This window comes from Aythya ferina (genome assembly GCF_964211825.1).
Source record: "Aythya ferina genome assembly, chromosome: 11".
NCBI lineage: Eukaryota > Metazoa > Chordata > Aves > Anseriformes > Anatidae > Aythya > Aythya ferina.
In genome coordinates, this window is record NC_140307.1 from 11,385,145 (window position 1) to 11,408,900 (window position 23,756).

At 56.7% G+C, this 23,756-nt stretch overlaps 4 protein-coding genes across 6 annotated transcripts in view; 2 read left to right on the top strand and 2 right to left on the bottom strand.

Annotated features, from left to right (window-relative positions):
- The window catches only part of CSNK1G1 (casein kinase 1 gamma 1), a 111,386-nt gene extending 108,243 nt beyond the window's left edge, over positions 1-3,143 (top strand). For all 3 annotated transcript variants that reach the window (XM_084532456.1, XM_084532455.1, XM_084532457.1), the window contains one exon: positions 1,297-3,143. In XM_084532456.1, the coding sequence (XP_084388582.1) occupies positions 1,297-1,351 (55 nt within the window). In that variant the 3' untranslated portion in view covers positions 1,352-3,143. The remainder of the gene's footprint in view (positions 1-1,296) is intronic.
- Positions 3,144-5,396: 2,253 nt separating this feature from the next.
- PPIB (peptidylprolyl isomerase B) lies at positions 5,397-7,223 on the top strand. The gene is made up of 5 exons (XM_084532458.1): positions 5,397-5,575; positions 5,766-5,879; positions 5,979-6,072; positions 6,579-6,763; positions 6,853-7,223. Exons 1-5 carry the CDS (start codon positions 5,420-5,422, stop codon positions 6,973-6,975), a joined length of 672 nt encoding a protein of 223 aa, XP_084388584.1. The 5' UTR covers positions 5,397-5,419; the 3' UTR covers positions 6,976-7,223.
- A 250-nt stretch (positions 7,224-7,473) lies between these two features.
- SNX22 (sorting nexin 22) lies at positions 7,474-9,336 on the bottom strand. Its single transcript, XM_084532465.1, has 6 exons — positions 8,869-9,336; positions 8,501-8,584; positions 8,272-8,376; positions 8,103-8,197; positions 7,952-8,025; positions 7,474-7,830 (listed from the first exon to the last, which is right to left on the bottom strand). Exons 1-6 carry the CDS (start codon positions 8,935-8,937, stop codon positions 7,727-7,729), a joined length of 531 nt encoding a protein of 176 aa, XP_084388591.1. The 5' UTR covers positions 8,938-9,336; the 3' UTR covers positions 7,474-7,726.
- A 105-nt stretch (positions 9,337-9,441) lies between these two features.
- SNX1 (sorting nexin 1) lies at positions 9,442-21,768 on the bottom strand. The gene is made up of 15 exons (XM_084532454.1): positions 21,616-21,768; positions 19,699-19,801; positions 18,664-18,797; positions 17,333-17,399; positions 16,192-16,235; positions 15,099-15,240; positions 14,495-14,573; positions 13,693-13,768; positions 13,260-13,373; positions 13,043-13,136; positions 12,343-12,548; positions 11,103-11,246; positions 10,680-10,760; positions 10,196-10,267; positions 9,442-9,855 (listed from the first exon to the last, which is right to left on the bottom strand). The coding sequence occupies exons 1-15, from the start codon at positions 21,748-21,750 to the stop codon at positions 9,805-9,807; spliced, it is 1,542 nt and encodes a 513-aa protein (XP_084388580.1). The 5' UTR covers positions 21,751-21,768; the 3' UTR covers positions 9,442-9,804.
- Between the last annotated feature and the right edge of the window lie 1,988 nt (positions 21,769-23,756).

A 23,756-nucleotide genomic window follows, 5' to 3' on the forward strand; every position in this document is an offset into this window, starting at 1 on the left:
TAAACTGCCCCCGGCTCTCAGTCCATGCAGGAGTGTGATGGGAGGTCGCCCTCCTACAGCTGCGGCTTTGAGCTCTGAATGTTGCCGGGGATTTCAGCCTCCCCAGCAGATGGTCTGTGCTGTGGTGGTGGTGGTGGGCACCACTGCTTGTGCACCCCGAGGTAAGGCTCGTGCTTCCGGGGGCAAGCACACTCTGGGTGAAGGTGAGAATCTATTCCTCTAGTGCCGAGGGGACAGAAGCTTAGTGCCGGCTTTGCAGAGCTGTGATGGACCCAGCTGAAAGTAATTTGGAGACGTTGTTGCAGGGTTTTTGAACACTTTCGGTCTGGCTGTTGGTAAAAGATGCTCATAGGAAAAAATGGTTGTTGCATACTCACATCTGCTCTTGCTGCTCAGCGCCATGTCCCTTGCACCAGCCTGGCAAAGGGGGCTTTCAGCTTCACCCGGGCTTCTCCGGAGATGGCTGTAATGGCAGGAAGAGAAAGATACATAGCTCAGGAGCAAAAACGTGCACAGAATGAACACGTTTCTTCTGTGCAGAGGGTTCCTGGCAGCAGACCAAGGTTAGGAAGACAAACGCCTTAAATGCCAAATCATTCGGTAGGAAGCCAGCAGGACTAGAAAACCTGGGCGACTGCTTTCAGTATTCTCCCATAAGTGAAACCACCACTGCTCGAGGTTCAGCTGCGCTGAATGTTTTTCTCACCACCTCAGCCTCCACTCTCCATCCTTTGCTTCTCCTAACCCCCGGGCACTGTGCATCTCCCTCGCGCTGGAGGAGGGAAGAAGCAGGTGTTCCACACGCCTGCACTGAATAACGCTTTACAAAGGTGGAAGCTCTGGTTATTGTGAAAGGTTCAGCAAAGAAACCTGGTCCCCGATCCAAGATCTCTTTGGAACTTGTCTTTTTAGTGGGTGGTGTTGAACCCGTGTGTCTCAGAGAGCAGCCAAGGCTCACTGGCCCTCTGGCCAAGAGGGAGCGGAGTTTCTGGATCCTTGTTTCACTGCTTCCCCGTCTGGCTCCTCTTGTTCCTGCCCCAGCTGAGCCTCTAGAGGATGCCAGCCCTGCCTCGGGGCTCTCAGGGGGCTGTGCCCCGCTGTTGCCCGTGCACAGCAGGACCAGGACCCGCAGCGTTCAGCCGCGGGCGTTTGCCCAGGCGCAGGTGGGCCGTCCACCCGCGAGCTGCTGCCCACCTCACGGGCAGGGCTGGGCGCGCGGAGCTGTTGCATGTCAGCGAGCGGGGGTGGCCGGGGAGACGTGCGTGGGGCTGACTGTCCTTCTCCTTTGTGCCCCAGGTGCTGCTGCTTCTTCAAGAGGAAACGGAAGAAGACAGCGCAGCGTCACAAGTGACCGGTGCCTCCCGGGCCTTGCAGGAACGCCACCTGCACCTGCGGCTCCTGCCCTGTCTAACTGGAAGGGGCTTCTCTTTAGGGGGGAGGAGGAGGCATAGGAGGAAGAGAGAAGAAAAAAAAAAAAAAAGTGACATTTTAAACCAAAAAGAGAAGAAAACGTTCCAAAACAAACCACTCTGGGGTGGATCTGCTGAATGGTCTCCCTCGTTCACTCCAAGCCTGAAGCTCCTTTTGGGACCAGGACTGTGGCTGGCTCAGGTCTTGGTCGCCCTGGGAGGGGGGCTGGCTGGCTGACCCTCCTTCCCGTTGTTTACGGCGAAGGCATCGTTCATGCAAACCTGAGGACTGTGCTTAGTTCCTGCTCACTTTACTCCCCTCCCTCCCCTGCGCTCTCGGCTCCTCGGTCCTCCTCCCTCCTTAATTAAGAAAAGAAATACTGTCGGCTCGATTGGCTCTCGAGAGGGCAGGAGGATGCAGTCTGGGCGAGAGAGTTGCGTGGGAGAAGGGCCTGACTGCTGCAGCAGTAAGACACAGGTTCCCTTTTAGGCTCCTTGGGAACAGTTACACTGTAATGTGCAAGCTGTGAGAAATTTGCAATCTACTGTTCCAGTTAGGTTTTCTGGCTCCCCTCGACACCTCCCTCCTCTGACGGTAACAGAGCAATGTGGATTGTTTTAAAGAAACTGACGTTGTTGCACTTTTTATTATTTTTAGCATTACAGATGCACATTGTATCTGTGGATTTCTGCGTGGACAAGTGGTGCCAGCGCAGACAGACATTCAGCTGGGAAGGCGGTGGGGTGCAGAGAATGCCCACAGGTGGGGATGTTGACAGCATCCGCACAACCCTCGTGCCAGTTTGGGGCTCTCGAAGCCCGCCTTGGGCCGTGCGCTGAGGAGAGCATTACTTGAATTTTCAGTCACCCTTTCTAGCTGCCAGTGAATGTCCCTACCATGGTTTCCTACGCCGTGCCTGACCCGAGCAGCCTGGAGAGGAAAGGCCGCCGCAGGAGGGAGCGGTGTCAGCTTTGCTGAGCTGGAGGAGGTCGCTCTGGCCAAAGGGGCAGGTCAGGATTAAGGTACCTGGGAACCCGCTGCTTCCCAAAGCGCAGGCATCTCTCGGTGCGTAACCGGGCAGCCTTCTCCAACCCCTCTGGTAGGGTGGTTGTGAACACGCACCTTCTGCGAGACAACATTAGCAGGAGCAAAGCTTCCCCAGCAGAGGTGGGAATGCTTCACTGCCTTAATACTGATTCCATCTCCAGACGGTCAGGTGGGTTTGACTGCAACAGCCTTCACGCCCCCTCTGCGAGCTCCCGCCCTGCAGAGGAAGCCACGGTTCTCATGCACCGCTTTCGAGCCAAACCCACAGCTAGCAAAGGGCTGGGGGCACTTTGTGCAGGCGTAAAACCTCGCATCCTGCTGCAGCGTTCACAGCTCGAGGAGGCCGAGGTTGCTCGAGGGTTATCGTGGACGTGGCAGGGCTCTGGGTGAACTCGAGCAGCCTTTGGGGAGGTTGTGAATAGGTTCCTATAGGTTCCTTGTGCTTTCTTTTCACGCGTGACACCTGACCAGGCTGGGACTGTTCGCTTGAGGGCCTTCACTTGTAAACTTGGGCCTGGCTCACCCCGGTCCCTGAATTCCCTGGAGAGTATGAAGGGAGGAAAGGGCGAGACTGGATCTCATTACCCGCTCTTAAACGATACCCTGCGCAGCTTGGAGCTCGTGTAGCGGCACTCACGGAAGGTTTGGTTCCCCTTGCTGGGCAGAAGCAGGCTGAGGGGGCAGGAGATCATCCTGAGCAGGGAGCCCCTGGGCTGGCTCTCCGTGCTTCCTCGAAGCAGGCACGCGGCAGTGCGGCATCGGCATGGCAAAGCCTCGCTTCTTGGCCAGGATCCCTTCTGGGTGTCCCTCAGCCATCCTCTGCCGAGTTCTCTCGATGCCTTACCCTGACGGAGCACGGCTCTCAGGCGTGGCTGCACCTTCCTCTCCCCGGCAGCACCCTAGGCTGCAGGCTGGCTTGCTCTCCGCTTGCGCACCCACCGGGAGATGCGCGCACCCCCCTTCTCGCTCTGCAAAGTGCTTTCCTCCAGGTGTAACGTGGGCCGGGGCAGGAAGGGACCGTCCATCTCCTGCATGCAAGTGCCGGGGCACTTTGTTCTCTCTTCCCCTCCCACTTGAGGGAGGACAGGGACCGGCTGTGTTCCACCCTTCTCTTTTCGAGCTCCTCCGCTGCGGGTGGCTCCCAGAAGTCCCACGTCTCTGGCACAGGCTGTAGGAAACCTCTCAGCTGTAGGAAACCATGGTTTGGCGTCTTGGGGAGGGGAAAGGGGGCACAGGCGCTCCCCGGGGAGCGGCCCCGTGTGCTGCAGATGGAGCCGGGCCCTGAGACACTTCTGTTGCTGCCCTCCCAAGCCCCACTAAGTGCCTGTCACCAGAACTCGATTCCTTCTGCATCTCCTGCCATGTTTGGTCATTCCTCGCTGCGTCCGCTCAAGGAGCAGCTTGTAGTTGCAGCATATGTAAGTGTTTGCAGGGTGAGGGAGGGCGGGGGGAAAGGGGCCATCTCAACAGTTTTTGTTCTTAAATGTTTTTTTTAAAGTGAATGTATTTGATTGTTTAGAAACTTTCCTGACCTTGTTTTTAAGTGGGTTGGTTTGAAAGCTATTTCACGATGACCCGCTACTGCTTATCTCTGGAGATACGATGTTCTTTTAATCCTATGAAGATGTGTTTGTAGGGGAGGACTGTCCCCCCACGGCATGCTGGTAATGCTCACTTGTACCAAGCCCTCTTGCACTATAATCGTACGTTGGACTCTTCGAAAGGGCAAAGATGTTGTTGTGTGTGTTTTTTTTTTAAAAAAAAAAAGAAAGAATGCAGGTTAACAGTAAGCCCCGTGCTTGAGGAATCTGCTGTCCCCAGGGAGTCTGGAGGTGATGAGGAGACACAAGCCAGACTGAGCCAACTGTTCAGTGCTAGGAAGTAGGGCATTAATCCTGCCTGGGCCAGCTCCCCCGTCCTCGCTGGGAGTCGCCAGCACCTGGGAGACCCCCGGGGGGCCTCGGCTCAGCCCCCAGCAGCGTGGGGGGAGCGCCTGGCGCCGCACCCACCCCCCAGGCGCAGCCCTCCTGCAGTGTGGCCCCCCCAACGTTGCGATGCAGTCTTCTGAGGTGTCAAGTGAGATTTTTTTTTTTTTTCAATAAAACATTGCACTGCTGCATTGTTCTCCATGAATAGATGTGTTTATTACCCCTTCCTGAAAACATTGTGCGCTGAATGTCTTCTTTGCCTCTGTTGGGCTCTCTTGGTACCCTTCCCTTTCTGGGGGACACAACGCACGTGTGGGATCTCCTGGGAGCTTCTGCCCACTTTGGACAGCCCAATTTGGACGTGGACAGCCACGGACAGTTCAGCCCCACAGTGCTTGGCCAAGGAGAGCTGGCACCCAGTTCTCTTCTGGTTCCCCCACGTTCCCACCTCGAGCACCCTGCGCCACAAGATGGCTCACAGGGAACACGAGGACGCAAACTGATGGAAGTCACTTCAGTGCGGGGCGGTGATGGGGAGGTTTGTCAGCACACAAATAGCTGCTGTGTGTTTATTCTCAGTACAGGTGGAGAAAAGCACTGGGGAAGGGGTTACGTGTTAGCAAAAAGAGCAGTTTTTAAACTGCTCGAAGCGATGGGAAAGGAGGGGGGCGTCCCTCATGGCGCCCCCTCACGGGGCTCCCTCAGGGCTCCCCTCAGGGCGCCCAACTGCCGTTGGGGGGGGGGGAGGGCGGCACGCGGAGCCCGCCGCGTTCCCGCCTCCTCTCCTCCCCCAATCAGCGCCCGCCACGCCCCGTGCCCGCTCCTGATTGGCCGCACCAACGCCGGGGCAACGTGGCAGCCGCCCGGCGGCCGGCGCCAACCCCGCCCCTCTCCCCCTTACCCCCGTCCCTCCCCCTGCACCCCCCCGCCCTCCATCGTTGGTCGCGCCCGGGCGTGCGCGGGGCTGGGCCGGGACGGAACCACCTAGCGCGGCCGAGGGGGGGCGCGGGGGGAGTTTGTCGGGGAGGGGCCGGATGCAGGCGGCGCGGCGGGCGCTGCGGCCGGGCTGCGAGCGGCGCAGGATGAAGGCGCTGGTGGCGGCGGCGGCGCTGGGCGCTGCGCTCCTGCTCCTGCTGCCCGCCGCGTCCAGGGCCGACGAGCGCAAGAAGGGGCCCAAGGTCACGGCCAAGGTCGGCGGGGAGCGGGCGGGGGGTGGGGGGGGGGCTGAGGTAAAATGGGGGGGGAGGGGGGGCAGCGCTGAGGGGACCGCGCCTGAGGGAGCCGCGCCTGAGGTGACGGCGCTGAGGGGGCCGCGGGGCAGCCCCAGCCCTTTGTGTCCCGGCGGGCCCCGGGTAACGCCCCTGCCCTGCCCCCCCCAAGGTCTTCTTCGACCTCCGCCTGGGCGAGGAGGACGCGGGCCGCGTCGTCATCGGGCTGTTCGGCAAGACCGTGCCCAAGACGGTGGAGAACTTCGTGGCCTTGGCCACCGGAGAGGTGAGGACGGCCCCGGGGGGCTGTGGGGGGGTGGTGGCCCCGGGCCCGCCCTGGGTCTGAGCGCTCTGATCTCGCTTCTCTTTCCCCACCCCGCCGCAGAAAGGGTTCGGCTTCAAAGGCAGCAAGTTCCACCGTGTGATCAAGGACTTCATGATCCAGGGAGGAGACTTCACCCGCGGAGATGGCACTGGAGGTGAGGCGGCCTGCAGAGGCCTGGGGGAGGTGGAGCGTGGTGCTGCCTGCGGGACACAGCGCGGGGACCTGGCTTTGGAGCGGTGCTCATAGTGGGGAGGGGTGGTGGCTGCAGGACCTGGGTGTCCCGGCTGCTAGGTCACATTTGGTCTGGTATCGACGAGCCTCCTACCAGCACTTAGCAAACATCAGTGAAATCAATAATGTCAGCAGCGGAGTGTTTTGGGCTTGTTAGCTCTTGCCTGACCTCCTTGTCACGCTGCAGCCGCTGGCAGTGTGCAGTCAGGTCTGCTCTTGCACAGCCTCTTGCACCACTAATTTGGGGGCACAGCCCCTTCCGTCCAGCTCACAGCTCAGCTTTTAGCTCCCTCCAGCTGCCAGTTTCCTGGGGTCCTCAGCAACCTTGTGGTGCTGGTGCTTAGATGTGCCTAGCCCTGCCCCGCCCCCTCAGTACTCCATCCCTGACATATTTCCACGAGTGCAGTGCAGTCTTTTCCCCCACCTTAGGGAAGAGCATCTACGGGGACCGCTTCCCTGACGAGAATTTCAAGCTGAAGCACTACGGCCCAGGCTGGGTGAGCATGGCCAACGCTGGCAAGGACACCAATGGTTCCCAGTTCTTCATCACCACAGTGAAGACACCATGGCTGGACGGCAAGCACGTGGTGTTCGGCAAAGTGCTGGAGGGCATGGTAAGGGGGAGAGCAGCACCGGGGTGGGAGGGCACGCTGGGAGATGCACACAGCCACTGTTATTCCTCTCACACCTCTGCTCTCCCCAGGACGTGGTGAGGAAGGTGGAGAACACCAAGACAGACAGCCGGGACAAGCCCCTGAAGGATGTCACCATCGCCGACTGCGGCACCATCGAGGTGGAGAAGCCCTTTGCCATCGCCAAGGAGTGATCCACCCTGCTGGCTCAGCGACGCGGCGGGGCCCTGTGCTGTAGGGACCCGGCTGCAAAGGGCTGCGGGCCTGGGGCTGCCCCCTGCCCCCGTGCATTCCCCCGCGGCCTCCCGGAGCACAGGCAGCCGCTGAGCCCCTGCTCCTGGCCTTCCCAGCTGGCCAGCAGGCAGGACGGAGCGCTGGCTCCTCTTTCCAACACTTTTGTAAGAAGCACATGCACCAATAAATGTGACCAATGTGTTTTTTATCGAGGCGCCCTGTCTGCTCTGTCGGGGGGGTGGTTGCATGTGGAATCCCCAGCCACGCACACAATGGGGCCTCCTTGTTCCTTCTGGTTCTCCTAGGCTCTGAGGAGAGGGGACCATTACCTGCCAGGCGTGATGGGCTCGTGCCTCCCAGCCCTTTCCCCACAAGCCCACCCTCGTGCTGCCATCTTTCTCCTGGGTCTCAGAGCAGCCCCACAGCTCTGCCGTCACATCGCAGCAGTCAGACGCAGCCACCTTTGGCCACTGCAACCACAGTGATTTATTGCACAGAAGCCCAGGTGCTGAGAGTTCTCAGCATTTTTCAGCCCCAAAAGGCTTCTCCCACAGAGCTCCTGCACGCCACGCTAAGGCATGTTGGAAAGTCGCTGTGGCGGGGCTTCTCCCACCGCTCCCTCACCAGTGCTCGCTCCGTAGGCAAGGTGTTGGGGCCAAGATCCTTCACGTGCCAGCAGCCCCACGTCCCTGCCCTCCCTGCTGGGGGTGCTCAGGACCCCGGCTGCCCCTGGGCCACAGCTGCACAAGGGGAGCAGCTCCACGGGACGTAGAGGCCCTGCAGCACCCCGCTCAGCACGGTGTCAGGGAGCGCATCTGCAAGGAGAGGAGCAGGTGCTGCTCTGTGCCCCCCCTCGCGTCCCCGATAAATGGAGGGCGAGGCACAGGATGCACAGCAGCAGGGGACAGCAGTGTCACCCCCGTCCCTGTGCCTTACCCGTGACTGGCAGCCGCACGTAGGGCTCAGTGTGGAAGCCGAGGACAGGCCGCTGGGAGGGCGGGTGGCTGGTGCTGCAGGGGGAGAAGCCCCTCAGCACCTGCAGCGCCCCGCTCCCACCCTGGGGATGGGGGGAACCCCTCAGACTCACGGGGCGCTGCTGCCCTTGGGGTCCTGCTGGCAGCGCCGCACCTTCAGGAAGTCCAGCACGTCCTGGGGCAGCTCCTTGTTGCGGCACAGGACGCCCTGAGGCAGGGACGGGGGGACATCAGCACCCCCAGGATGCGGGGTGCCACCGCCACCGCCCGCTGCTGCCTCACCTGGATGTAGAGCTCCAGGCCCTGCCGGCGCTGCTCCAGCACCTTGGGCACCCAGTTGGGGACCCGCCGCGGGGGGAAGTCGGGCACCTTGCAGGTCTTCTTGATCTGGGGTAGAGCGGGGCGCGGCATGGACACGGGGCCAGGCGCTGCGTGTCCCCCGGGAGGGTCCCCGGCTGGGGACACACACCCCGAGCACTCCCCCCGGTCCCGTTGAGCCCGGGGTCCTCACCCGCTTGTGCAGTGCCTGGAACTCGCTGTAGCGCTTCGCCACCGTGTGCCGCCGGCCATTGCACAGCACCTCCACCAGGAACACCTGCACCTCCTCATCCTCACCATCACCCTCCCGGGGCAGGGGGCCCCACGCCCGGCCTTGGGACAGGCAGGACACCCCAACCCCAGGACCAAGGGGGGTTCCAGGCACCAACAGCCCCCCCAGCCCCTTCAACAGCGGGGTCAGGGTCCTCAAAGCCCCTGGAGATCATGGGACCACCACCACCACACGGGGCAGACGGGGAGCGTTGTGATGGGGTAGATGGGGACACCCCAGGGGACAAGCAGGGACCTCCACCACCACCACCACCACCTCCCACCCCTCACCGTGTGCGCCTTCTCGGGGCTGCGCGCTGTTGCCTCGGGCTCCGCCGCGGGGATGGAGACGACGATCATGGCCCACTGTCACCGCCGCCACCGGGGCCAGCTCCTGAGGGGCCGCCCCGTCCCGCCCCGGCTGCTGGGGGCCGGGCCCGGTAGCAGAGCTGCCTCCTGCGAGCCTTCGTGCTTTGCAAGCCGAAGGTAACACAGGGATAAGAGGAAAGGAAAGTGGGAAGTCAGCACAAGCTGGCTTTCTCTCTTTCAGTTGTTTTTCTTCAAGGCAGAAGACTCGGTATCGGTTTTGATCAGAGCTGCTGCAGCCTCAGAGCTGGAAAGAGGAGCATCGCGGCCCCAGGCTCCTGCAGCGCCAGCTCCCGCCCCAGGCTGAGCTCAGAGCCTAAAAACAGCAGCCTGGCCTTACGGAGAGAGCTTAATCAGAAGCCGAGACAGGTGGCTCAGCCAGGCCCAAGGTCAGGGGCTTCTTAGTCACAACAAAGCCGGAGGCACCGCAGCCTCCCACCAGCCTCCCGCCGCCAGCCCCCGTCCCTCCCAGCCCTGTCCCAGCACACCACACGCCTGTTTGCCCTGATACAAGTTTTATTACATAGTCGTAATGGCACTGCAGGAGTAAGATAGTCGTTAGAGCCCTAAAACCCAGCCTGAAAAATATACATTTACATATGTCGTTAACCCCCCCTCGCTCTTCGCCTACTGCAGGGCTGGTCAGAAAGCAGGAAACTAGTTTCTCTTCAGTAAGAAAATATATGTTGCTAAATGAAAAATATACAGTTAGAAGAGTTACTGGCTCGTAAGCTGCTTGTCGGGGGGGGGTTAAACCTCTACCAGCTCCCGCGTGTTTAACTAGGGTTCGTTCACATGTAAAAGACAGAGGTATAGTGTATAAAAAGGCAAAGTTCAGGTGTGCTCGTTCGCTTGGTCCAATTAAGAAATGGCCTTGGCTTCAGGCAGGAACGCTTCCCAGTACTTCACCAGCTGCAGAAAGAAGGAAAGAGTCAGGAGCCAGCAAATCCAGTCCAGCACTAACGAGCTTCAGCAGGACTGAGGAGCTGTTAGGGAGGCAGAAGCTCCTCCAACACACACAGCTTGTGGTCAGGGCAGGGTGCGCAGCCCCCCAAAAAGTCAGGCATCCAGCGGGGTGTGACTTTTAACGAGCAGCTCTCCCTTTAGCTGCTGTGGGCAACGTGCCCCGCTCCAGCCTGTGGGGGGCAGAGGGGAGCGGGATGCTCCCACCGCAGTGGGTTGTGCCTGGGGGGGCTCTCACGGAGCTCCAGGAGGTAAAAGAAGGCTGGCTGCTGGCACCGGGGACACTCACCTGCTGCTGAGAGTTTAGTAACGTCTCCAGGTACTTAGTCACGTGTTTTCTGAAGTCCTTGGATTTCTCTTTCTGCAAGAAACAGTTGCAGAAGTGAGAAGGAAGCTGCCGCAACCACCAAACCCCCCTGCCCTTTGTGGGGAGGTTAAAATTCAGGGGGAATTTTCCTGTTCCTCCTAGGGCCATGTTGGAAGGTCCCAGCTGCCTACATGCCGGGTGACCAGCACAAGAGCTGGAAATGAGAGGGTGAAGCTCAGTCCGGGCTGTGAGCAGCAGGACAGATGAGCAGGCCTGGAGGAGTTTTGCACACCTGCCCTTATTTTGATGAACATGCCCACCTGAATACTTTGAGCAGGAAAAAACCCCTCTTTAGCCATCAACAGCAGCTCTGCTGCAATGATGCCCCATTCAAACGTGCCCAAATTTGCAACCATTGCCAGCTGCTGGGGGAAAAATCACACAGCAAGGGCTGGGGCTAACCTACCTCGAACCGTATCACTTCCTTGCGGATCACGGCAGAAATCCGTTCAAAGTCCCTTTCATACTGTGTCACACGAGACTCCCACTGCAGAGAGAGGAAGCACGCTGTTTCCAGGGTAAGGAAGCTTTTCGCTTCCTGTCTGAATAGGTTTTGACTGCTCCAAGAGAGCTGATGCCAGCACTTCTGGGCCTCACATCGACTCGCCACGTGGGCTGCACCCTGTGCCCAAGCTTCCTGTGAGCCCAGCTCCCCTTATGCGAAGCCACACAGAGCGGGACCAAGAGCAGCCCCTCCTGCAGCCTTTGTGGCTCCCTGAGGCCTTGCTAAAGGCTGGCTTCTCCTCTTTGCAAGCCTGGCAAGAGAGACCCATCCCTCCAGCTCAAAACATCTCCTGTCACGCTGCTCAGAGAGCACAGCACGCCTCACCTCTGAAATCTCATCTTTGGCCTGCTGCAGCTTGTCAGGTTTGTTGGCCCAGAGCAGCCTGGCCTCCATCTCCCTCTTCTTCTGCAGCATGGTCTGGGCGTCCTGCCACCGCTGCCAAGTCTTCATGCGCTGGTCAAAAGCTCCCTGAAAGGAAGGAGCAGAGGCTGAGCTGGCACATCCCCAAACAAGCTGGGAGCAGCGTCGGGTGCGCAGGGCTGAGCAGCAGGGCAGCCCGTGAGCAGCACAGCTGTGCCCTGTGCCACCTCACTGCAGCCGTGCTGGTGACGGTGACATCCACGCCATCGGCAGAGCTGCTTCATCAGCCAGATCCTGGAGCTGAGCACAGCCGAAGCTCTCACACAGGCCAGAACACGGAGGTTTTCCCCTGCTGCTCTGCCAGGAAAGGAGCCCGGGCACTACAGCAACCAGCTTCAGGAGCAGCTCCAAGGCCTCCCTCGGCACAGAGCCCCTTTTGTTACTTCACTGAGAACACTGCAGGGCAAGGAGCTGCCTTCACCAGTCCCACACTGGTTCCTCTGCAGAGCACAGTGACCACGAGTCACTGCTGAGCACTTGAGCACCTGCCAGGCAATACTTTCATAAACCACCAGCCCAAGCAAGGAAGAGCTGTCAAATTTCTGAGCGCGTCCAGCCAGATGGTGGGGAAGAGCCAGAAGAACAGAAAGCAGTGCCTGACAGCCTGCTCAAAAGCACAGAGCAGCCAAAAGACGGGTGAAGTCTGAGGCAATGTTACAGCTCCTTAGCAGAACATCCCAGACAAGTCCTGTCACCTCCAGCACCACCAGAGGTCGTGGCCCTGCCCTGCAGCACCCACCTCTCCCAGTAAGGACTGAGCAGGCTGTGTTCTGGCCTCTGCAGGCTCCAGAAGCAGCTGCTCAGAGATGGGACAAGTCTGGGGCAGAACCAGGTCAGCCTGCCAGACCTGGAGGTCACTTGGGGCTTGTACCATTCAGCCTCCAGCACACCAGCCTGTGCACCAGGCAGCCTGCAAAAACTTCAAGACCCAGGCTGTTCCCCAGCAGGTGCCTGGCAGCTCTATTTGCAACACAGATCGTAGCTCACCAGAGTACAGCCTCTGCAGCACCTGCAACCTTCTCTGGAAGGGCTGAGGCCACCTAAAGCCATGAGCTTACTCCTTATCCCCCCTGAGGGACCTGCACTAGCACCAGGGGTTTGCCCTACAGCTTGGCTCTGAGGATTACCCCAACAGAGTGCTTACCCTTACAACTGAGAGGAGGCGGATGTAGTCTCCCAGGAGCTCGGCCAGGAGGAAGAAGTCATTGTTAGCCTGTTCCTGGTGCAGCTGTTCAATCTTCTCTTCCACCTCAGCCAGCTGGGACAGTGCCCGGGACAGGGCCGTGTTGTCCTCCGAGCTCCCCAGCATGGCCAGACTCTTTGCAAACTGTGCTGTGTTCAATGCTAGCTCTAGTGAACGGAATACAAGAGTCAACCACGGGCTCTGCTACACCGGCTGCTCCGCGAGACAAGCCCCAGCCTAGAGTTCAGCCCTGGGAGCTGGCAGCTTCTGCAGGACATTGGGAACCCCAGCCAGGAGAAGCAGCAGGGGGAGGACAGGCACAGGTTTGCAGAAGTCAGGCAAAACATGCAGAGGAAGGAAAAACATTCCTGCTCCTCGCCAGAGGACAGCTTGGCAATTAGCAACAGGATCAGCTCTGCTCTGGTTTGCTACAGCAGCTTTCACGCACCGGGGCACTATTTCACATCCTAAGCTTGTACAACTGGACAGAAGATGTGGAATTATCATTTTACTTCTGTCTCCCAAGGCCAAGAGTCCCTTACAGCAAGGAAGCTCTGCCGTATCTTCTCACACCTGTTCACTGGTGGTCTCCAGCCAGGCATGGCACAAGGCTTAGCTGTTAAGGCCCAAGCTACAGAGCAAGTGGTACCAAGCTCGTTACCTTTCCTGTGGTTCACTAGTGTTTCCACAACAGCGTGCAGCTTCCGTAGCCGCTGCTCCTCGCACTCCACCTCCTGCAGCTTCTCCTCGAACCACTGAAATGGACAGACCCCGAGCTGCTTCCCACATTCTCTGCAGGGCTGCAGAGCTGTCCTTGCACCTCTCACAAAAAGCTGAGAGCAAGGATGAGGACAGCCCCGAGGTATCCGAATACTTACTATGTCCGATTCATTCATCTTAATGGTCATCTTACTGACAGCATCGGTAGCTTTGTTGAACATCTTCAGTATTCCTGCTCCACTCAGGGCCTGGGTGCCTACTGCTCTCGGCAGCTGCAGAGAAATAGGAAAGTTTGCTCAAACGGCAGGCTATGCTCCCACCGTGAATTTCAGAACACTCAACCCCGTCCTCAATGTGTGTCCCCACCGTGATGTAAGCAAGCTTGGCCACAGCTTGTTATCCACGTATAGTTCTTAGATACGCACTAACACACAGAAGAGGCCCTGTTTGCCCCACCACTGGTTAAGGGCTCTTAGAAGATCCTGCTGCTTCTCACGGAGCTTTGAAGCATCACACCTGGTTAATTTCTTGTGCACTGTTAATTTCTGTGCTCCCAAGGTACTCATAGCTACATCATTCCACCCCACTGACCTCCTCCTTCTCCAAGAACTCCCTGACGTCCGGGTCTTGCAGCATGGTTGGATGGCTGACAACTCTCCGTAGGTACCTGGGGAGAGGAATGCACCAAGAGTTACCTTTGTTGGAGCAAGCCTGGCTCCAAGACATCCCAGTGAGCTGCAGTGTGCTCGTTATTTCCCCTGAAATGGCAGTTCAGTAGCTGAAGCCAGACCCAACAAGTCGTTCTCATCCTCCCACCAAGAGTCCTCCCTCCCTGGGGACTCTAGTGAGACGAGTCAGCAAGACCAGAGCCGCACTAGTACTCACTGTATCAAGGTTACTTGATACACCAACTGACCGAGATCCAGTCTGACATTCCTTTACAATGACACTTCTTCAGAGACTGAAGCTGGAGGCGTACAGCATCCTGGTGCTAACTACAGCAGTCAATACAGGTGGCAGAGCAAAGGCCACTGGTGGCTGGATAGTTAGGGTGGCAGTTAAAGGGACCAAGATATTTCTCACCTCATCTGCTCTGCTTGTACTGCTATTTAACATCCATTTTTTTTTGGCTCAAGACAGCTCAGTTTCCTCTCTGCCTTGTCAGCAGAATTTGGCCAGATCCAGATCAAGCACCAGCAGGGGCTTTTGAAGCAGGAGACAGTTTTAAAGTCAAAGCAACCTTACAGTTGCAACTCTTCAGTGGCCTTCAGGTTCACTCTAAACCTAGCACCAGACTGCTTTTCTCGTGTAGGGAGGAGAGTGCAGCCAGGCTGACCTTTCAGAGGTCCCTTGCTTGGCTCAGGCACGAGGGGATAGCTGTTGGGATCTGTACCTCTCTAGAGCAGCCCGTCTTTTTTCTAGGAACTCTGCAGAGGAGGAATCTTCTTTCCCAACTTTCACTTTGGTCATTCCTAGCATAGAAGGAAGGCGCAATTAAGGAGTGGCTTCAAACTGAACGTACAAGGTTGTGAGGTCTGTTACGGAGTGCAGACTACCAGGGTGACGGTAGAGGATTTCGACCTTACATCGACAAGAGCTACTTGGAAAACTGAAATCTGCTTACGCCTACATCTAACACAGATCTGCACCCAGAAGAGAGACAGAGCAATGCTAAGCAAGATTTGAGGGGTTACAGGTCCGGACCCAAGTGAACAACAATTCAGTGACAGTGCAGAGGACAAGGTTTTACTCTGCTTCAAGCAGATGCAGAGCCACCCATCAAATCTAACAAGGCTTCAAGCCCAGAGCTCCAAGTATGGAGCCAGCAGAGTTTGGTTTGTGCCACAGAACCCTCATTATTTTATGTGCCTGCCTCCCATACTGCTCTGCAGCTTGCCTCTCAGCTTGCAGACTGCAGGCAGGCCTGTTTTTGGGGCACAAGGCTCAACATCAGAAGGATGAGATCTAGAGCACCGCTTTGCACCTCCACCACTCACCTATGAGACTCTTCTCTGGCGGTGGAGGCACGATGAACCCATTTTGGGCATGCTTCTCCGACAACTTCTCATAGAGACCCAGAAAGTCACTGAACCTCCTTTTCACTGAAAACTGCTTGCTCCTGAACATTGGCATGCTCGTCTGAGGGAAGAGACGAGACTCAGGTCAGACTCACCCAGGGAAGCTTGTCTGTGCATGCACTGTGTGCACTGTCACTTCTGGGGATGGAAATAGGGCAGCTTGAGCTCTGTGGGATTGGAGGAGCACGCCAGGCTGCACTGAGCAAGCTTTGGCCTGGGTTTTCAGCAAATCACCTCCTAAGAGCCCTCCTTGTGGTGATGCTGCAGCATTAAAGCCACTAAATAGCAGAGCAGCTGTTACTGTGGCCACAGGATGCCTGCTAAACCCTGCCCACTGCCTAATCCCATCATCCCTGCTCCCTACAAGAACAGGGACCACTGTCAGGTTAAGGCTTCAGGGGCCATCAGCAGCTTTTGACAGTATCTGCAGAGCAAGGCTGGAGGATAACAAATCCCCTGTCCCCAGCACACAGCAGCAGCTTTGCACCAGAAGATGCAGTGCCTGTGGCCCAACAGCTGCCGGACAGACAGCTAGGAAAGGCTTTTTGGAGAGCTCAGAGAAGTGCCCAAAGCTCCAAAGCAGGGCAGCAGCTGCAGAAAGCTTGATTTCTTGCGACTAGCCCAAGAGAACAGGTCCTGACAAGAGACTAGCTAGCTACAGCAGCAGCTTTTCAGCAAGAGCTGCATTAACATCAGCCACAGAGCAAGCATCTGGGGCTCTCCCTAGCAGATGTTATTCCTGCTGCTCAATCCAATGCTGAGCGGAGGTATCAGCCAGGACTCCAGTGGCTGAAACTGGCTGAAAAAGTCAGGCCCCTTCCAAATAGATTCAAACTTATTTCTCGGCTCATCCTTTGATCTGGAGGAGTGGATTATAACTCACGAATCCATGTAGATTCAGACCTCCCTTCTATTTAGGTCACCGTTGACTTGACATGGAAAGGACAACCCAGCTGCCTCAGAGCAGGGAAAAAAAAGGCATCTTATCTCGGAGGCAATGAGTTACACCTACCTGTGTTGACACTTTGTAGGCTACGTACGCATTCATGCCATCCCCTGTGGGAAACAAAAACGAGGCGTTAGTATCCCAACATCAGCCTTTTGCATCACCTGGAGGCTTCGGTACCTCCTGGCCTCTGCCTGCTTCGTTGGTTCTGATCCGAGCCCCAAATCTGCACGCAGACCCTCAAGTGGCTTCCTCCTGCAGGACCCTGGACCCCTGCCCACTAGGCATTTCCCCAGCCCGACTGCTCAGCCCTCCTTTTCCTTCCCCAGGCAGCCAGCGCTGACAATCAGATGCTTGTTAAGCTGACGGCGTTTGGGCTAACTCCACACATCTGCTCAGCACGTAACAATTCAGCGGCTGTGCAGCACATGAAGCAGTCTATTCAGAGGATGCAAGTCAGACGGCCCCTGGCTGCGTGTGGTTTGATTCCGAGACATCACAGGCAGTTTTTTCTCCAGCTAATACAGAAATCCCCTTGTCTGGGGAAAGGAGGGTTTACCTGGTGGTTCAATCAAAGGGCATCCTCAGAAATCAGATACTGACCCAATACACCTCTGATTTAGAAGTCAGCGCGCCTCCCAGCTCCAGATGTCACGAACTGGCTGGGATCATGTGGGTTCTCTGCAGACTGCCCTGGAGCTGGCTAAGTTGCTCTGATCCCCACTTTCAACACAAAAAGCCCCATGCTTCTCAGAGCCCCACAGCTGCTGGGGAAGGTGCCAGAACATGGGATATTATACTTGATTTTAGGCTAAGGAAGTTCTGCCTCCTCCTTGCCAGCTGCACACAGTGCTGCCTAGAGGTCAAGCAGAGTTGTCACCATAATTCCAGACACCAAACTCTGCTAGTGTTTGAGCATCGTGCTTCCCCCTCCTAAAATCCATAACTGGGTCTCTGTTTTCGAGCTGCCTGGTTTACTAAACCTGCTGCCACTTCGCTTGTTGGGTCCTAGACTTTTTGCTTTCTTTAGCTTCATCTCCTCGAGATGTTGGAAGAAGTTTTGCAGAAGTCACTCAATAGTCAGGTTTGTGTTTGCAGAGACAGCTGGAAAGCACGACGTGTGGGGACAGCAGCTGCATTCAGTGCTACCATCAAGCCTCACTTGCCTGTGCTTCACCCCATGCAGCAAGACAGGACGGTAACTCACCAACTTTCTCTGGATCACTCACTCCTACAGTCAGCTCAAATTTGTCTTCCTGTTCCTCTTCTTCCAGCTGTTTAAAGCAAGCACACAAGGACAGCAAGTTAAAACTAGAAATCCAGGCCTCAGTGCACTCCAAACCATGAAGTCCCACATGTTAGTGTGCTCGTCACACTGCCGAGGCATCTTTGGTATTTCAGTCTGGCCAAGGCAGCTCTGTAAAGCCCTTGGGCTTCTCACTGATGTTGAGTCTCCACGTCCCAAGTATCCCAAACTGGTTTTGTCTTTACAATGCTGTCTGCCCAGACTGGTGCACAAACTGATCAGTGCTAAGCTGAAACTCTGCAGAGCGCAGCCTCAGCCCAGCTCTGTGCAAGATCGTTCCCTCTGGGCTCCTTTACATCATTTCTGTTTGCATTTGAAACTGCAGAAGGCACGGAATGCACACAGGAGGCAAGTTACACTGTGCAGGCATGTTGGGATGGACAGCCATGGCAGCAACCGGCAGACCCAGTCTGAACTGGTCTTTCAGTCAAATCCTGCTTTGCTGAAGGTCAGCAGGCAGCAAGAGCAAAGGGACTGCCTCTGACAGACCACGGGGGCTTCAGGCTTGCTCGGAGAGCATTACGCTTCCTTGTTAGCAGGATGGTAAAGCACCAGGCCTCACACGGCCCCTGGTTTAAGAGCCTTAAGGTGAGAGCATCTCAGTTCACCGATCAGCTCAGCATCCTGCCCTAGTTCTGCATTGCTTCTTCGCTTGAGCTGGTCGGGAGCTAGCCTGAGACACCAACAGCGAGTCAGTCCTCGCAAGCTCAGAGGTGCTTGGGGCAAAAGAGGAGCTCTTTACTTGTCTCCAAAACAGTTTTAGTCTCCATGCAGGAGAAGACACAGAATTAGGCCCAGCATCACCTAGCTGGGCTTGGCAACCAGACCACAAGTTCTGCTGAAGGAGTTTGCACTCCCGTGTCAGCCAGGAGCCTCCTTTAAGCACACAGGAGAGCAGTTACACCACCTGCCCCGTCTGTGGCAACAGGGGGTGCTAGAGCTCTGAATCTGAGCTCAGACCCCCAGGGACCAGTCAGCTGCTCGCTCTTCCAGCGCTGGCAGCAGCCTGCACCTTGCACTCGAGCAGGAATGCTGACAGGCTGACCTCACCCCGCTTCGGTGGTATCAGCCCCAGACCGACAGCCTGAGATAGAAGCCAGGGCATCCAATATGCCAATTACATTCACTGCAGCGTTTAAGATGCAGCTTTACATCGAAGTAAACAGACAGGTTCCTGCCAATTACAGTCCCAAACCAGCAGGGCAAGTCAGAAAGCTTAGAGCAATTCTCACCTCCTCATAGCTCTTTGGAGGGTTTCTAGAAGAGCTTGCAGCTACTTCTAATGAGGGGGCAGGATTGGATGCTTTGGCCAGTTCCTTCTTCTGGTTGTTTTGCGTGCTGTCTAGAGACAGCTCTACAGTGGCATCTGTCAAGAGAAGTTTGCAAGGGTCAGCCTCTCTACTTTGTGTTTCTGGAAGTTTCAATATTTTCAGAGAAGTTCACGGGATCTAGGCAGTAACAGTAATCTTAATTAGCACAAAAAAAAACAAAAAACACACAGGGAGGACATCTGTATGCATCGGCAAGAGCATGATTTCATGCACCTTCGCTGCAGCAAGAGCACCTGATCAAACCTGCTGGAGAACGTTTCGTTACTCCAACAGGCTTCTGATTCTAGGGACAGCCAGGCCACGGTTCCTTGCTGCTGCGCACTAGAGCAGCTACAGCCGAGCTGGATTTTTACACAGCACGTAAACCTGCTCCTTCCCAGGACACTTCTCCAGCCAGAGGAAGCCAAAGCTTCCCTCTGTTACCAGGCATCCCTGGAGCTTTCAGCTGTCTCTGCCAGAGGTGTCACACCTAGCCGAGGAGCAGGGCTGCAGCAGGTCTGACCCTCCTCGTTTCCCCTGCTGAGGGGCGTTACGCTCTCTGTCCTGGGAACAGCCACGTCTCAGCTAGAGATGCTTCCTCCACCTGCACGGAGGGAGGAGAAGGCAGAGAACAAAAAGCCCTTCAACTCTGGGAGGACGCTGCCTTGCAGTTTAACAAAATTCTTGAACCCCATTTTTAGGCAGCTTCAGCTTCCACTGCACGATTAATCCTGCTGCATGATTAAGCTGGAGAGCTGGAGGAGGTGACTGGACCTTCCCAAAACCACCACCAGCACTCAGTGCTCCCAGAGCAGACTGCAACACACAAACTTCAGATAAGGACCAGCGATACTCCACGGTAAGCACAGTCTAGCCACTCGCAGGTGGCTACAACGCAGACGGCTCCCAGCTCAGAGGGCAGAAAGTCCTGGGGAGTGCTCAGGACAACAGACTCACCTGCAAATAAGTCCTGATCGTCTTGCTCTACGCGAACCCCGTTTTCTTTGGAGCTGCTGCTCACAGGGAGAAGTGATTCCCTTTTCGGTGCCGGGGGCTTGCTCTGAAAAAGAATTTAAAGAGCACAAAGAGGTTATCTCCACTGAGGAACAGATGGTGGGGGGCCAAACAGCCCACCTTCCTGGGCACTGCCACACAGCGTCACCACTACAGACCCAGCAGGCTGCTTCCCTTCTGCTCCTTTGCAGTCCCAGCAGAGTACACATATCACAACAGCCACAACAGGCCTGGCCATGCTATTTGTAGCCTCGTGCACAAGAACCACGTGGGGCTGAGCAGACCTCTCAGGAAAACCAAGCTTTTGCTGCCGGTGGCAGAGACCCACAGCAATTTGCTTCCCAGCTCATGCCCCCTCTGCCAGCCTGTGGCCAAGCAAACAGGGGCACTCCCACCAGCCCCACGTTAGGTGCATCCAGGGAGCCATCCGGATCCTTGGCTCCTGCAGGGGCTCCTTGAGCTGGGAAGAAGCTCTCTGTGACAGGGTGAAGCAGGCACCAGTTTCCCTACCAGCCTCGCAGCTCTCAAAGATGGAAAGTTTCTAGGAACAAGAAAGTATCACGCCCTGTTCCACTTCTCCATCTGTTACCACGGAAGTTCAGAGCTGCAGCCTCTTTCAGAGCAGCCCACGACACAACGCCCACCACATCTGAGGCCCAACAGAGCACACCCCTTCACCCCCCCGAGGCCCCCTGATATAAGCCTGATACTTCCCACAGGGAAGCAGATCTCAGAGCTGACCACTCAAAGCCATCCCTAGAGGACCATGGCCAGCAGGGATTGAAGCTGCACAAACAGATAAGTTCCAGCTTTGGTTATAAATATGCTGGCCCCAAACATTTTCTCACTGCCACCCCAACGCCCACAGCTCTGCCTCGCCAGCAGCTCCCCTGCTGCACAGGGAGTGTTTTGCTAACACTCAAGGGCAGCGAGACAAGCAAAGCCACCAGGGCACGCAAAAGAGCCAAGTATTAATTATGACAGTTGCTTCAACAACAACATTAAGCACTTGATAAGCTGCTTTAGCTTAACAGACTTCAGATTCTGCTATGGGCCACCTGATTCGCACAAAAGCCTGTAGTGGTCAACACTCATCTGCTTTAGCAGGCTGCCCCCACCACAAAGCAACAAGCCACAAACATTTTCATTTCTTCAGCGAAGAACAGTCCTGAGAAGCTCCAGACCATCACCACGTCCTGGTGCTGGCAAGAGGTCCCAGCATTTTTGGACACCTGCTGTCAAGTCAGGACTGTGCTTTCCCACGTTATTTTCAAAACATGGGACTGCTCTGTTCTGCCCAGACCAAATGAGGAGTTTCACCCTCGCAAGCAGACACACACGGGGCAGCGTGTGGATAGCAGTCATGTCCCAGACTGCCCTCATCTCTGCTGTGAGGCCACCAGCAGTGACAAGCAGCTCCGTTCCCTGGTGATGGACAGCTCAAAGGAGGGCAAGAGCTGCACCCTGGGCAAATCCGTGGGCTGGGAAACTGATAATGGGTGATGTTGGATGGTTCCTGCCTTGCTTGCTGGAAAAACCCTGAGTGCAACACACAGACCACAGTGTCAGTGATCACAGGGGACGACACGCTCAGCCTTGGCTCGCAGGGCTGAAGAAACCAGTCCCAGCACCTGTCAGAGGAGCTGGCTCCCGGCTGCCTTTAGCTGAGGCCGCCACTCAGCACAGCCTCCGAACCCCAGAACCGACGGCTGGGTGCTGGGGGGCGGCAGCTTTGAGCCCCTGCCCCAGCCCAGCCCCCAAGGCCTGGGCCCGAGCTGCCGCCCCCAGCCCCAGCGGCGGGGCCTCCGCCAGGCCCCGGCCCCCGGGGCCCGCCCCCCCCCGGCACAGCCTCGCACTCACGGTGCCGGCGAAGATGTCCTCGCCCTCCGTGTCGCTGTCGGCGGCCTCGCCGTCGCCGTGGGGCGGGGGAAAGGGCGGGGGCAGGTGCGGCCCGGGGGAGGGGGAGCGGGAGCCGCCGGCGCCGCCCGACGCCATCTCCGCGCCGCCGCTTCCGCCCTGCCACAGCCGGGACCGGAAGCCGCCGCCGCCACTTAAACCGCGAGGGCGGGGTTTAGGGGCGGGCGGGGCTCCGCGATTGGGCGAAGCCGCCTCTCAGCCACCAGGGGGAGCCAATGAGCGCCGCTGCTCGGAATCGGGAGGTACCATTGCACGGGCGGCGGAGGGGGGGGGAGGGAAGAGGGGATGCGCCCCCCCCTCCAACAGCAGTGGACGAGCCCCGAGCTGAGGGGGAGCCCCTGGGGCTGGGGGCTCTGTGGGGGAAATGGCGATAGGGGAAAATGGGGGCACAGCACAGCCGGGCAGCAGGCTCAAGGCTCTCAGTTTTCGTTTCTGCACCTTATGCCTTTGAATATTTGGTGTTTTATGTGACTGCAAGTGGCCCCTGTCCCTCTTTTCTCCTCCGTCCCTGCTGAGAGGAATGCGAGGGGCTGCGCCCTGCTCCTCTGTGAAACAACAACATAACAAACACTGCCTGTCCTTATCTCGAAGGCCTCGCTGCTATCCTCCTGTCTGCCTGCAAAGCCGTAAAAATGATGCAGAGACAGCACCAGAACGTTAGAGCTGATGCTTTCCCACACTGGTTCACCTTACAAGTTTTATCTCCTGAGTATCTGGCCTGGCCCTTTTTCCCATGCCCTGATGCCAACCTGCCAAGCGTCACCCTCTTGAAGGGACAGCTCAGACAGCTCAGTTGGTGGCTGTTCAGCAGACCACAAATTTGGAGGTTAAATTTGGAGGTTGAATGCTTCATTCTCATCTGACATTGCCTTATTTCTGAGGCTGTACATTACAGAGCTCAATATAAGGGTCACCATCCAGGGTAGACACTGGAGGAGATCAGCTTGAAGGAATAGATTAATGTACTCTAATTTAGATAGGATTGGAGCTTGGAATATATACCATTGTTATTAGCCAAAGGATAAGATGACTTTCTGGTGTGAAAATCTCTTTTGAATATACAGGAGGCTTTAGGGGGGGTCAAGTTCAGACCCCTCTGTGCCATAAACATCCATCCAGATGCTTAAACACAGGTATCCTAAAACACTTTGGGTGTCCCCTTTGCACAGGAAGAGCACATCTCCCACAGGATTAGGAGAAATCCCACTGTACAGCTGGAAGCCAGGCAGGAAGCACAAAAATTCCTACACTAAGACCAAACATTATGGCTAGGCACCCTCTCATGCCTAGATGAGGACCTGAGGATAAGCTTGTAGCAGTGTTCTGGTTAGATTCTGGGGGCTGAAGCTGAAGGTGCAGATCAGCAAGGATCAGACAAGAGCTGTATGCGTATATATAAAGTAAGCAAGCTTTATTATGAGCTATTTACATACATACCAGCCCCAGGGTGATGACAAGAGTACCGACGAGTACAGTGCTTTTCCCAGTCATCGGTGTCCACCACCGTGAGACCCAGTAGTCCATACTCAGGCAGGTTGTGGTCGGCGTCCTGCCAGTGCAGTAGGCATCCATGTCTTGTGGGCACCACCACAGAGGCGGCATTGACCTCAGTTGATGTTCCTGCCTCACAGGACACAGAGCATTTTGCCCTGTTTATACCCCTGCATGCTCCCAGACCCAGAGCAATTGGCAGCCCTGGTCCCAGGGAGCACCCAGCAGCCCCTGACAGGTTACTGCAATTATGCACAGCAGGGGGGGCCAGCACATGCGTTCCTGATGGCAGCATTTTTTTCCATGCCAGATGAGTTATGGCCTGGCACCATATCTGCTGAACAAACAATATGCGTTATCACAAGGGCAGAGTTCCACCTTGTTCGTGTCACAACAGCATGACAGGGCTTTCCACAGAGCGTTTGTCTTACCCTGCTTCTGTTTCGCACTGGGCCAACCTAACAGGGTTTTTAGTCCTAACACAAGCAGTCATGGTCTATTAAGGTATCTCAAGGAAGACGTGGTAACTTCAAGGTGTTCTGTCATGACCATGTCTCTTATCTACATGTCATAGACTAAGACCTCAGCAGAAA

What these genes read in the sequence shown, in the direction of transcription:
- PPIB (XM_084532458.1), top strand. Translation starts at nt 5,420, where the DNA reads ATGCAGGCGGCGCGGCGGGCGCTGCGGCCGGGCTGCGAGCGGCGCAGG. An exon ending in GGCCCAAGGTCACGGCCAAG is followed by an intron (nt 5,576 to 5,765) that starts GTCGGCGGGGAG and finishes GCCCCCCCCAAG; the next exon opens with GTCTTCTTCGACCTCCGCCT. An exon ending in GCAAAGTGCTGGAGGGCATG is followed by an intron (nt 6,764 to 6,852) that starts GTAAGGGGGAGA and finishes TGCTCTCCCCAG; the next exon opens with GACGTGGTGAGGAAGGTGGA.
- SNX22 (XM_084532465.1), bottom strand. Translation starts at nt 8,937, where the DNA reads ATGATCGTCGTCTCCATCCCCGCGGCGGAGCCCGAGGCAACAGCGCGC. An exon ending in GCCCCGAGAAGGCGCACACG is followed by an intron (nt 8,585 to 8,868) that starts GTGAGGGGTGGG and finishes GAGGAGGTGCAG; the next exon opens with GTGTTCCTGGTGGAGGTGCT. An exon ending in TCCAGGCACTGCACAAGCGG is followed by an intron (nt 8,377 to 8,500) that starts GTGAGGACCCCG and finishes GCTCTACCCCAG; the next exon opens with ATCAAGAAGACCTGCAAGGT.
- SNX1 (XM_084532454.1), bottom strand. Translation starts at nt 21,750, where the DNA reads ATGGCGTCGGGCGGCGCCGGCGGCTCCCGCTCCCCCTCCCCCGGGCCG. An exon ending in ACTAGTGAACCACAGGAAAG is followed by an intron (nt 12,549 to 13,042) that starts GTAACGAGCTTG and finishes TCCGTTCACTAG; the next exon opens with AGCTAGCATTGAACACAGCA. An exon ending in CCAAAGATGAGATTTCAGAG is followed by an intron (nt 10,761 to 11,102) that starts GTGAGGCGTGCT and finishes CTCTCTCTGCAG; the next exon opens with TGGGAGTCTCGTGTGACACA.